General features: G+C 39.0%; 1 protein-coding gene across 1 annotated transcript in view; it reads left to right on the forward strand.

Annotated features, from left to right (window-relative positions):
- LOC103510742 overlaps window positions 1–14,161 on the forward strand; it is a 27,185-nt gene that overhangs the window by 6,534 nt on the left and 6,490 nt on the right. Inside the window, exons 4-8 of the mRNA XM_008475429.3 lie at window positions 840–989; window positions 1,316–1,347; window positions 1,533–1,705; window positions 2,855–2,967; window positions 12,130–12,200. Of these exons, the coding sequence (XP_008473651.1) occupies window positions 840–989; window positions 1,316–1,347; window positions 1,533–1,705; window positions 2,855–2,967; window positions 12,130–12,200 (539 nt within the window). The remainder of the gene's footprint in view (window positions 1–839; window positions 990–1,315; window positions 1,348–1,532; window positions 1,706–2,854; window positions 2,968–12,129; window positions 12,201–14,161) is intronic.

The following is a 14,161-nucleotide window of genomic DNA, read 5'->3' on the forward strand; positions in this document are numbered from 1 at the left end:
TGTCACGGTAAGTCAGCATTTATGTCACGGTAAGTCAGCATTTATGTCACGGTAAGTCAGTAGTTTTGTCACGGTAAGTCAGCATTTATGTCACGGTAAGTCAGTAGTTTTGTCACGGTAAGTCAGCATTTATGTCACGGTAAGTCAGTAGTTTTGTCACGGTAAGTCAGCATTTATGTCACGGTAAGTCAGTAGTTTTGTCACGGTAAGTCAGCATTTATGTCACGGTAAGTCAGTAGTTTTGTCACGGTAAGTCAGCATTTATGTCACGGTAAGTCAGCATTTATGTCACGGTAAGTCAGCATTTATGTCACGGTAAGTCAGTAGTTTTGTCACGGTAAGTCAGCATTTACGTCACGGTGAGTCAGAATTTACATATGTCACGGTAAGTCAGCATTCAACTTCGTGTAAGATCGTGTTAATTCGTGAAAAAACGATTTAAGGCCCGTCCCTGAGTTTCACACGATTTTTTCCCCCTGAATGTCCTGTGGGCAGTATAATTTAAATAAGAGTGTTCCCACTACACACGACACGATTTTTTTCCCGAACGACGAGTGGGAACGAGCCGTTGGGTCGCAGGTTCGACTCCCATCCGGGGGTGGATTTTATCCTAAACGCAAAATGTTCGTCCTCGGAACGGGGCTGGCTGTCTCCTTTCCTGTCTTCGTTCTCTCTTCACTTTCGGGACGATAAGACCTGAGTAGTTATATGTAGTTCCCTCAAAATAAATAAGACCTTGTTTAGACTGCGGGAGTAAAGGGACTTTTTAGTCTCATTCTGGCAGGATAAACAAGGTATATTCTATTCTAATAGAAACGTTCTCAATTTCTCCTCCTCAGATGTTCGCGGACGGCAAGGAAGAGATGGATCAGAAGCAGTTCAGTGATCTTCTATATTCCGTGTACAAACTGACCATGGACCATTATCCGGAAGGTCCTCAATCCTGTCGGCACATCTTCAAAACCCTCAAGGCTGTGGTGGACTCGGCTGTAGACCTTGTTTAGACTGCGGGAGTAAAGGGACTTTTTAGTCTCATTCTGGCAGGATAAACAAGGTATATTCTTAAATATTAAAAAAAATATATATATATATATACAAATGTTTTTTGTTATATGTTTTTTGAAGACTTAATTGTTCATAAGGTTGGTAACACGGATTTCTATCCAGCCTAGGTCGCGAAGGTTCGATGCCCACCATCGAAAAAAAAAACTCCGTCCTCTTTATATGCGAAAATCGTCAGGTTTAGGAATAATTTTTGTAGGTTTGGTTTCTAAAGAAAAACAACATTCTCTATTCATTTCTTTTTGTTTGAAAGGTTCACGTTAAGTCGTTTACAAACCCCCAAAAGTTTGTGCTCCCCCAATTTTCGAGATCAGCTGTTATTTATTATTATTATTATTATTATTATAATTTGTGACGTCATAATCCGGCAGTCTATTGAATCAGGTACTCGAACTCTGTTTCTTGTCATTAATATACCTCCCCCCCCAGGTTTAATTAATTTCCTAATTTTCCTCTCTTCTCCTCCCCAGGTTCCTCCACCACGTACTTAGCTACAAGGGCCCCACGCTGACGTTCCTACGGGGTGAGAATGACAATGTGTTCTGTGTAGGGGCCACCTCCGAGTGGCATGAGAGCCATCAGTATTGGGGCGCTCAGGATTGTATTATACTTCAAATATTGCCCCTGTATCGAGTCATAGAAAGTAAGTACTTCTCCGAAGCTAGGACTAAAAAATCGGCCAGCCTAGTTAGAGTTACCTCACCTTTGAAGGTAGCGCGTCTGCCTTGTAAGCGCTCAGTTGGGGGTTTGATTCCCGCCCGGGGCGTATTTTATCCTGAAGGGATAAGGTTCGTTCTCGGAACGGTTGGTTTTCTCCTCTCCTGTCTTCCTTCTTTCTTCGCTTTCGGGACGATAAGACCTTACCAGTTACATTTCCATCTATTAAACCTCTTTAAAAAATCGAACGGTCACCCGTCCAGTTACTAACCGCAGACAACGTTGCTTTACAATTCTCTATTGAAAATAATAGAATTATTAACCCCCAATAATGTTGGAGTTATTGTATTGGACTTATCAATAATGTAGCGTCTGCCTTGTAAGCGCTCAGTTGGGGGTTTGATTCCCGCCCGGGGCGTATTTTATCCTGAAGGGATAAGGTTCGTTCTCGGAACGATTGGTTTTCTCCTCTCCTGTCTTCCTTCTTTCTTCGCTTTCGGGACGATAAGACCTTACCAGTTAATGTTGGAGTTATTGTATGGGACTTATCAATAATGTGGGGTCTATACACCTATGTACATATTTCGTAGGTAAAGTAATTTGAACGTTTCGACTTTCCTCTCTCACTTTTGGTCCGAAATCTTCCAGATCCAATTTTCCCCGTAATGCAAAATAGAAAGTCGCGTGATGTTTACAGTTACATTTCCATCTATTAAACCTCTTTAAAAAATCGAACGGTCACCCGTCCAGTTACTAACCGCAGACAACGTTGCTTTACAATTCTTAATTGAAAATAATAGAATTATTAACCCCCAATTAATGTTGGAGTTATTGTATTGGATTTATCATTAATGTGGGGTCAATACACCTATGTACATATTTCGTAGGTAAAGTAATTTGAACGTTTCGACTTTCCTCTCTCATTTTTGGTCCGAAATCTTCCAGATCCAATGTAAAATAGAAAGTCGCGTGATGTTTACGACACCTATGTACATATTTCGTAGGTAAAGTAATTTGAACGTTTCGACTTTCCTCTCTCATTTTTGGTCCGAAATCTTCCAGATCCAATTTTCACCCGTAATGTAAAATAGAAAGTCGCGTGATGTTTACATTAGATTGTTCGTATTTCTTGCAGAGGGTCCCAAGCTGATCTACCTGAACACGTCAATCCGAGGTTATCCGATGGGCATCAGGGCTGGCAGTGACCCTAGGAAACCGGCCCTGGAAATTAATGCCGACCTAAGTCAGGTAAGAGTCACTTGGATTTTCCCCTGAGGTCCATGTAGGTGGACGCGGGTATCTTGTTACCAAATGGAGGGTAAAAACATCGCCACTAGAAACCTTGGTCGTTATACTGTGACGTTTGTTACAGGCACCCATTTTTTTTTATGTTCTACGTCTTAGCTTAGAAGGTATTACAATCTTTCCAAATTTTGAAAATCGAAAAATAGGTGGCAATATACATAGATTCAGAGGACCCTATCCTCTGAATAAAAAAAAGGTTATTTTTCCGATGTCAAATTTTCCTACAAGATTAACCAAGAAGTACCCTCCGTTTTGGTTAACGTTCAATTCGGTATCCTCCACTAAGTGTTTATAATCGTATTTATTCAGCAAGTTTCACAATTCTATTCCGACCCCGTTTAAACAGGAAAATACCAGGAAAGTAGAAAAAGATTATAGTAATTGAATTGGGATTAATTTACAGATGACGTATGCTATAATACTGTGTTTTGTATTACAGATGACGTATGCTATAATACTGTGTTTTGTATTACAGATGACGTATGCTATAATACTGTGTTTTGTATTACAGATGACGTATGCTATTAATACTGTGTTTTGTATTACAGATGACGTATGCTATAAAAAAAAAAAAAAAACTCCCCTAAATAACCAAATTATCCTAACCCCGCTAGAATCCAGATTGCACGAACCCAAAATAATCCTAGGATTCATAGAGTCGGATTCTATCCAGCTTCTAGCAGGATACTAAAATTTTGACTAGGTAAAACCGATTCTATCCAATTTTGGTTATTTGACAGAGGGAACTGTAACTGCTATGGTTTGACAGAGGGAACTGTAACTGCTATGGTCTTATCGTCCCGAAATCGAAGAAAGAAGGAAGACAGAGGATAGGAGAAAGCCGGCCGTTCCGAGAACAAACATTATCCCATCAGGATAAAATCGCTGTTACCATCTGACTTGTGATGGAAAAATAAATAAACCTGCTTAAACCCTCGTAAAACACTGCTTTTAGACGGCCTTTGTCATTTTACGGGTTTTACACCCAAGTGTAAAAGTAGGGTGAAATTATAGTGTTTTACCTTCGAGTGCTATTATCATCTGACTCGTGATGGAAAATTAGGTACACTGTTTATTTATTTTATTTGCTTAAAATCTTGATGTAGCTATTAGCCGTAAGTATATTTTATTATTGTACTGAGAAAAAAAAAGACGCAAGTAAAAAAGAAGAAAAATAGGTGTACTTCCCCTTGAACAAAATGAGTGTAATGCATACCAGCATCTTGAGAAAAACACCGCGCAATCACGATCAGATAACCTGCTTAAGCGCTTGCAAAACACTACTACTAGACAGCCTACCTATGTCTGCCCGGGCCGTCATTTTTACGGTCTTGTACGGGTTGTACACTCAAGTGTAAAATGAGGGTGAAATCAGTGTTTTACTGTCGAGTGCTGTTACCATCATCTGACTTGTGATGGAAGAAAATTGGAACTCACGTCCTGCGATCATATTTTTTTTTTTTATTTGTATTTATTAAAGTGTTAAAAGAAGAAATTAATTTATTACATAATAAACAGTAAATTAAATTTATAATGTGTTTTTATTAGGTACCTCCAACATCAGCATTATTATTTAGAAATTTTAGACCATGTGATACGGGCCTTCAGGAAAACAACTTCAATCTGGCAACACTGTAACATTTGATCGTCACAGTGCAGTGTTGTCAGTTGCCAGTTTTGATTTTACGGAACTCGTAGAAGGATGTGTTGAATTTTTTTCCTTTTCCTTTTGCTTTTAATTTCCTGGTGGACTCGGCTGTAAGTCATTGAAAAATATGTGTAAACTTTTTAAGTTTCCATTTACATTGTATAGTAAGTAAGGTAGTAAGGAATAGATAGATCAAAAGCAGTTCAGTGATCTTCTATATTCCGTGTACAAACTTACCATGGACCATTATCCGGAAGGTCCTCAATCCTGTCGGCACATCTTCAAAACCCTCAAGGCTGTGGTGGAGCAATAAATTGCAACTTGCAACATAAAATCAGAATGTGCTTCAAGGATACTTTCTTGTGATACTAGGTGTAAAATCTAGTGTGTCCAGCAGGCGATCCATCTTGTTCTGATTTGAATGAATCAGCTGTCCCCTGTTGAGGAACCTTCGTACAATGGGAAACTCTCACTCTTCGCATAGCCCAAATGGCCATGGACCATTATCCGGAAGGTCCTCAATCCTGTCGGCAGATCTTCAAAACCCTCAAGGCTGTGGTGGACTCGGCTGTAAGTCATTGAAAAATATGTGTACATTTTCTAAGTTTCCATTTACATTGTATAGTAAGTAAGGTAGTAAGGAATAGATGGATCAAAAGCAGTTGAGTGATCTTCTAAGCTTGAGAATACAGGCGACACTAAAAACAAGGTAAGTGTCTCTTGTCCTTCTAAAACCCTGGTTTTACCTTGATTTAGTCACTGGATAGAGCACAATTATATCGGGATCTTACATTGATCACTCCCGTGGAACCTCTCCTGTATAAATCTTACACATTCTTGTTAGCACATTAATTAGACTTACTTTATCATGGACACTCGTTGTCACATATGTTGAAAGCCCAGAAGAGATTAGGTAGTAGAACAGCCGCGGGAGACACGTAAAGTTCACAGAAAAAAGATGGAAGAATACGCGAAGACCGAAGGTTACGATAACATGTCCCCTGATTGTTCTCTTGTTGTTATTTATATTTCTTTCGTCTATTTTCTCTGTTTTTTTTTTTTTTTTTTTTTTTTTTTTTTTTTTTTTTTTTTTTTCTCCGAGATGTTGATGTGAAGGGAGGGAGAGGGGGAGGGAGGGCGAGGCGCGGAGGAGGTGGAACATTTGGAGGGAGCTCGCGAGAGGGCCTGAAATCAGAGGGGAAAGAGATGTGGACTTTGATTAAGACATTCGCTCAAGTTTTTCAGCCCCTGTTAAAAGATGAGTGTCTCATAGCTTAATTTTCTTTTCGTAGCAATGAAACCACTACTAAGACTCGTGTAGTCTGTGCGGTAGTAGGCCCTTCCCGTGAAAGGAAGAATGGACAAATTACATCCTGATAGAATCAGGAGGAATAAGTGGAATTTAGTGATTTACAAGTTCAATGGCAGTATCACCTATTAAATTTCAATCATTTCAATCTAATATTAATCTAACAATTCTGTCTGAGTAGTATATTGCGTCATTGTGACAATCCAAACTATGCGCAGCTCATCAATAAAATTTTAATTATTGTTTCTCTCATGTAAAGGTGCCACAATTTCCAGTTTAGATGCCTCCTGAGTGTGCATGTGCAAAGTTCATGCTTCAATATTATAATGGGTACATAATTAGGACAGGTGATTTATTTTTCTCATATGCTCTATTACTATGACTCTATGACACATCACATATGTTTGTGACTTTCTTGCCTAAAAGAATAGACTCATTGCCTCTCCTCTAATTAGCGTTTTCTCTTAATTTATTAATCCTTTATGAAACAATGTGCGTTTTCCACCTGTGACCTTCACGGTTAGCGTGTCAGTAAACAATTTACTGAAATTACCTACCAATGGCAAGTATAAATAGGGTCTAAAATGCCCTATCTACAGCAGTTGTCAACACTAATAGGGACAAAGAATCTAGTTTCTAATGGGTTCTATTGAAGTGTTGGTTTAGAGATCCTAGTTTTGAAAGGAGCTCTTGCTTGGGATCATGGGCTATAGAGTTTTCAAGGGGATGTATGCATCCCTATTCCCTGTGGGTCGTTTTGCTCCTGAATGTTCTGAGTACTTGGGGTAAGTGACGCTAATTAGTAAACTTTTGGAAAAGCTAGCAGCTCGCGATTGTCCAGATGTTGTTGTTGTAGCAGTGACAATTCGAATTCGAACACTTTATGGAGATTTTTTCAGAATACTTCATTGACATAGGATTAGAGTCCCTTTTTCCCAGCAGTTTCTTCGTTTGTTCAAAATAATATTAATAATAATAATGTAAATGTAAAAAAAAAATGTAAATGCAGTTTTTTTGTGTTATTATGTCACAACTTTGGTGCTCACTGCAGCATTTGTAGGATTTTCCCAATATCTCAATAATCCTAAAATCCGATGTTTACCTACCATGCTGGCACCGGTCGCTATGCGCATTTATATTACATAGCTACTCATTTTCCTCACGAGGCTGAGTGGGCCCCGTAACGGCCAGTCACGGAATCAATCATTTGCATGATACAAATTTCTTGACCCCGCCGGGAATCGAACCCGGGTCTCCCGCGTGCAAGGCGAGCGCAGTGACCACTACGCCATGGGAGCTGACCAAATTTGTAAGTATACCTACCTACTCACTTTCCTTTGTCCTCCTGGGGTACATTACAGGGAGTAGACCAGCTTAGTCTGGCTGGGGGGCGTTAAACAGGGAGTATACCAGCCTGAATTTCCCTTGCTAAAGACATAGCAAAGGTTGAGTGCGAAGGGCATCCACTCGTAAATTTGTAGCCAAAACCAAATGTCAGCCCAAAGCAATCACCCTAGTTATTGCTGACTGAGAGGCAGACGAATAACGCCAACCCCGTCTGTACAAAGGCGAAGATGAGAGGGAACTGACACTGCTAAGGCCTTATAGTCCCGAAATCGAAGAGAGAAGGAAGACAGGATAAGAGAAAGCCAGCCGTTCCGAGAACGGACATTATCCGTTCAGGATTTTTTTTTTTATTATTATTATTTTAATGGCTTTCTTTTGAGTGGCAGGGTTCTCCTGGAGGAGCTCTTCCACCGAATTACTGAAATCCGCCCCGGGCGGGAATTGAGCGGCCTAGCGCTTACAAGGCAGACGCGCTACCAACCAAGCTAACTAGGCTGGCTTTGAAAATCGAAATCACACGAATGAATAGTGAAGGAACTAGAACCGCGAATTAGCGCTTACAAGGCAGACGCGCTACCAACCAAGCTAACTAGGCTGGCTTTGAAAATCGAAATCACACGAATGAATAGTGAAGGAACTTGGACCTTATCAGGGTAACTTGAACCTTACCAGGGTAACTTGAACTGGACCAGGGTAACTTGGACCGGACCAGGGTAACTTGGACCTTACCAGGGTAACTTGAACCGGGAATGGGTAACTAGAACTGGACCAGGGTAACTTGAACCGGACCAGGGTAACTTGAACTGGACCAGGGTGACTTGGACCGGACCAGGGTAACTTGGACCTTACCAGGGTAACTTGAACCGGGAATGGGTAACTTGAACTGGACCAGGGTAACTTCCCGCCACAGCATAGTGAAATTTAGCACTGTGGGGTTTGACTAGTTGTGACATTACGAAAGTGATAACACAAATATACTAGATAACAATATTTGACCATTTTTTAAAAATGTTTCAGATAAAAATGCCTCGCAGTAAGAACGGAATAAAGCGCGCCCCTGTGGACAAAGATGCATTGGGCAATGCTGTGCTGTCAGAGCAGTCACCGCAGCACCTCGAAGCAGATTATCTTACAGATTATCCAACCTACATAGTCTTTTTTTTTTAGATCTCATTTTTAGGTAACCCTAATTGATAAAAAATTGTTTTTTCGCCTAAAATTTATGTTTGTTCCTTTTTTATATTACCATAAGAAACAATAAAGACTCATTTTCTACTTTTGATAGTCTTTTTTTTTAGATCTCATTTTTAGGTAACCCTAATTGATAAAAAATTGTTTTTTGGCCTAAAATTTATGTTTGTTCTTTTTTATATTACATAAGAAACAATAAAGACTCATTTTCTACTTTTGATAAAAACACTTCCGCACCCAAGCGGAGAAAATCATCGGCATCCTAACCGAAGAACAGCAAGTCAGCATTTACGTTACGGTAAGTCAGCATTTACGTCACGGTGAGTCAGCGTTTATGTCACGGTAAGTCAGCATTTATGTCACGGTAAGTCAGCATTTATGTCACGGTAAGTCAGTAGTTTTTATTTTCACTTTTGCGTCGCTCCAATAACTTAACTCGGGCGGTTCATATCGGAATAAGATCGCGATTTTAAATGAAATTTAATTTAGAATTTTAATATACCTACCTGTACGAGGAATTAAAATGAAAAGAAAGTAAAAGAAGATTTTTTTTATTTTTATTTGTATTTATTAACGTGTTAAAAGAAGAAATTAATTTATTACATAATAAACAGTAAATTAAATTTAAAATGTGTTTTTATTACCTCCAACATCAGCATTATTATTTAGAAATTTTAGATCGTGTGATACGGGCCTTCCCTTCACTTCAGGAAAACTACTTCAATCTGGCAACACTGTAACATTTGATCGTCACAGTGCAGTGTTGTCAATTGCCAGTTTTGATTTTACGGAACTCGTAGAAGGATGTGTTAAATTTTTTCCTTTTGCTTTTAATTTTCTGTGTAAACTTTCTAAGTTTCCATTTACATTGTATAGTAAGTAAGGTAGTAAGGAATAGATGGATCAAAAGCAGTTGAGTGATCTTCTATATTCTGTGTACAAACTGACCATGGATGCAATAAATTGCAACTTGCAACATAAAATCAGAATGTGCTTCAAGGATACTTTCTTGTGATACTAGGTGTAAAATCTAGTGTGTCCTGTGTACAAACTGACCATGGATCATTATCCGGAAGGTCCTCAATCCTGTCGGCACATCTTCAAAACCCTCAAGGCTGTGGTGGACTTGGCTGTAAGTCATTGAAAAATATGTGTAAACTTTTTAAGTTTCCATTTACATTGTATAGTAAGTAAGGTAGTAACCAAGGGTTTGTCCAGAAACAACTCGAAAAAGGAACATCAAGAAGTGGACAAAGTGCCCAAACAGGCTCTACCAACCGATCTACTTGCTAAGGTAGGTATTTGGAACTTTAGAATAACTCCAAGGGTTTGTCCAGAAACAACTCGAAAAAGGAACATCAAGAAGTGGACAAAGTGCCCAAACAGGCTCTACCAACCGATCTACTTGCCAAGGTAGGTATTTGGAACATTAGAATAACAGCCCAAATGGAAGTTCCAAGGGTTTGTCCAGAAACAACTCGAAAAAGGAACATCAAGAAGTGGACAAAGTGCCCAAACAGGCTCTACCGACCGATCTACTTGCTAAGGTAGGTATTTGGAACTTTAGAATAACTCAACTGTTTCAATCTTTGTTAATGCTTTCAATCCCACCCTAGTGGCTCGGTAAAATGTTGAACTCACTCAGATAAAGGCCCTTTCTGAGGCTCTCATAGTAAGGAATAGATAGATCAAAAGCAGTTCAGTGATCTTCTATATTCCGTGTACAAACTTACCATGGACCATTATCCGGAAGGTCCTCAAATTGAGGACCTCAATCCTGTCGGCAGATCTTCAAAACCCTCAAGGCTGTGGTGGACTCGGCTGTAAGTCATTGGGAAAAAAATAAATAAAAACACATGAAAAGGAGGTAATGACTGCTGAAACCCTTCAAGAGAAAATGAAAATAGATTGTTTCTACATTTTTGTATATGAAAAAGAAAAAGTGTTTCGCCATTTTTCCGTAGCAGTGAAAAAATTGACGCGTCTGGTCTGTGTCGAAGCATGTCTCTCATCAGATGGGCGAGAAGAGACACAATACTTCTCATTTAGGTGCTGGGTCAACACGAGAACACCAGAAAGTAACCCGTCGAAACATTTGCTATCGAAAAACTAGTGCAAAGTTTTGTTGATGGTGGGATTATTCTTCCGTCAACTTGAAAAACAGTAATTATATGCATTTGTTATAAATCTCTCTTCTTTCGTTCTTTCTCTTGTTTAGTTTCACAAGAAGGAAGTGGTGGGCGTATCCTACGTTAGTCATTGGATCCAGCACAATTGTCCCAAAGTGATCACCCTACTACACCGCTATGTAGTACATGTGCTATCTACAGGTCATCGGACAGTACTTGAGAATACAGGCGACACTAAAAACAAGGTAAGTGTCTCTTGTCCTACTAAAACCCTGGTTTTACCTTGATTTAGTCACTGGATAGAGCACAATTGTCCCAAAGTGATCACCCTACTACACCGCTATGTAGTACATGTGCTATCTACAGGTCATCGGACAGTGCTTGAGAATACAGGCGACACTAAAAACAAGGTAAGTGTCTCTTGTCCTTCTAAAACCCTGGTTTTACCTTGATTTAGTCACTGGATACAGCAAAATTATATCGGGATCTTACATTGATCACTCCCGTGGAACCTCTCCTGTATAAATCTTACATATTCTTGTTAGCACATTAATTAGACTTACTTTATCATGGACACTCGTTGCTACATATGTTGAAAACCCAGAAGAGGTTAGGTAGTAGAACAGCCGCGGGAGACACGTAAGGTTCACAGAAAAAAGATGGAAGAATACGCGAAGACCGAAGGTTACGATAACGACATGTCCCCTGATTGTTCTCTTATTGGTATTTATATTTCTTTCGTCTATTTTCTCTGTTCTTTTTGATTTTTGTCTCTAGTTATTATTTTGTTTTTTCTTGTCTCTCTAGTTATTATTATTATTTTTCGTTACGTTATGCACTTTAACCATCTGTCAAAACATGTCGTTCGCGCTTTTATTCTTTTTTTTTCTTCTTCTTCTTCTCTTTTTTCTATTTTCTCTGACCTTCATCGTAATCAACAGGATCTTGAACTCACCACCCCTGTACTGGAAAAGGCGGAACCTCTCTCCTGCAAAGACCAACAGCTTCACTCGATGCTTCCCCTCTCTCAGGTGTGGATTCTGGCCACCACCCTACCTCCCCTGTATACGCGCCCCACCCAACATTCCCCACCCAACGGGAACGGGGCCCCACACTCGAGCTACTTCTCCAAATTTGTAAGTAAAATGTAAATTCAGTTTCTTTGTGTTATTAAATCACAACTTTGGTGCTCACTGCAGTATTGTAGGATTTTTCCCATGAATAAAAAAAAAAAGTGATTTTTCCGATGTCAAAGTTTCCTACAAGATTACCAAGAAGTACCCTCCGTTTTGGTTTACGTTCAATTCGGTATCCTCCACTAAGTGTTTATGATTTAATAATCGTATTTATTCAGCAAGTTTCACAATTCTATTCCGACCCCGTTTTAAACAGGAAAAGGTAAAGTAGAAAAAGATTATAGTGATTCCATTGTAATTTTACTACAGATGACGTATGCTATAATACTGTGTTTTGTATTACAGATGACGTATGCGGGTGCACCTTACCCTCTGTATAGTGTGGAAGTATGGGGCTGTGGAGACATCAAAAGTCGGTAAGTACCTGAAGAGATTTGACAGAGGGAACTGTAACTGCTATGGTCTTATCGTTCCGAAATCGAAGAGAGAAGAAAGACAGGATAGGAGAATATTAGCAGTTCAGAGAACGAACCTTAGGTATCTGTTTAGGATAAAGTTTGCCCTGGGTGGGAATCGAACCCGCTGCCTAGCGCTTACAAGGCTTGCGCGCTACCCTCTTTAGCAAGTGGTATCTTTAGGCTAAAAATAATTGGAAAATCACATGGATTTAGACGAGACTTCGTAAGTTACCTATTTTATTTCGACATTTCAAGTGCGAATCTGGTGCGATTGCATTTTGAATTCATGTTCCAAATGAATTAATGCAATCGTGTATTCATGTTTCGTATAATTAGACAGATAAGACACGACGATTCGCTTTTTCTGCAGTCTATTATTTTTTTTTTTTTCTTTTTTTTTTTCCCAAAAAGCCACCAACTTGTCAAAAAAAAAAAGGTTCAATTTTAAAAGTTTTTAAGGACTACATTGATTTCCATCTTTGGTGTGATGGTAGTGCAGTGCACTTCAGTCTTTCTACATCTAGTTTCAAAATGGGTATTATAACATCCATTAAAAGCAGGATCACATCGATAGGACTTGTTTTAGTGAGTCCTATAATACCCTTTTGAAACTCGATTGTAGAAAGACTAGAGGGGTACTGTAGTCACTGCAACACTATCACACAAAGGAATTTAGGTAAAAGCGAATCGTGCAGTCAAAATTGACAGTATCGATTTTATATACGAAGTTGTAGTCTATATTTTAGTATAACATTTGTATGTATTATTATCTAATGAACAGAAAAACTGTAGTATTTATTCCATTTATAGGGTATAAGTCAAAAAAAAAAAAAAAAAAAAAAAAAAAAAAAAGAAAAAAAAACACCCGAAAACATCGAAAAAAGCAGATTATTTAATCGAAACATAGGTTTTGTAGTAGAAAATCTAAAGGTTCAACTAGGGAATGTAAGATGGTATTCAAGTATTGTATTAACTGTTAGAAGATAGAGATGTGACATCCATCGGAAATTTCAATTTAATTAAACCTCAAATACATTTTTTATTATTATATAGACTGATTTTTTATTTATGTGCTTTAAACACCTTTCCGTACCTTTTTTGACGCACCCAGTTGTTTTGGCAGATAAGAGTAAAAAAAAATAGGTTAAGGGAAAAAAGTTCTGGGTTCAAAAGGTCGTAACTGAGTTAAAGAGGTAGAGTCCCACCTAAAGTTGTTACTGAATTACTCTCTAAAGTGATTACCCTGCTTAAAAATTGGTAGTGTTGTTTCCTCAAAAATTCTTCCAGTTGTGTCCTTAAAAGTTTTTTGAGAGGAAAAAACCTAGTGATTTTTGAGGAAAAACCACTAATTTTTAAGGCGAAAATCCTATAATTGTTTGAGAAAAAATGAAAAATCTAGTAATTTTTAGAAGGTAATTCACTTTAGAGGTAATTCAGGAACCACTTTTGGCTGTAGTAAGAACCAAACTGAGTTAAGAGTGATAAAAGACAGAGTTGAGGCCAGCGGCGGTGAGGTGTATCAACCACGCCGGCGGTTAAGGGTCGTCCATGGCGCCAGGCCTACCAGGTAGGTGAGAAAACCGCCCTGTCAAACTGTGTCGCGACGAAGAGGCGGACAAACTGAACCGGTCGAGAACTAGAGGATCAACACAAAAGAGGACCTTTTTTTCCTTGCCCCCAAAGCAAAACCGACAAAGTATCCAGCATATCAGAGAAGTGGTTATACAGGGAATTCATCTTTGTGTAAAGGTGGTGTAGTGGAGTGAGTGCACTACCACACAAAGACGAGTGTCGTTAGTGTTTACTTACATTGTGTAGACTAACGGAAACGGCACCTTCGGTCGTTTACTATATCATGCCATTACTTACCCATGCATACGTGCATTATAATTACACCGCATGCATACGTGCATTATAAT

Source organism: Diaphorina citri, unplaced genomic scaffold (genome assembly GCF_000475195.1).
Source record: "Diaphorina citri unplaced genomic scaffold, Diaci psyllid genome assembly version 1.1 scaffold639, whole genome shotgun sequence".
NCBI classification, from domain to species: Eukaryota; Metazoa; Arthropoda; class Insecta; order Hemiptera; family Psyllidae; genus Diaphorina; species Diaphorina citri.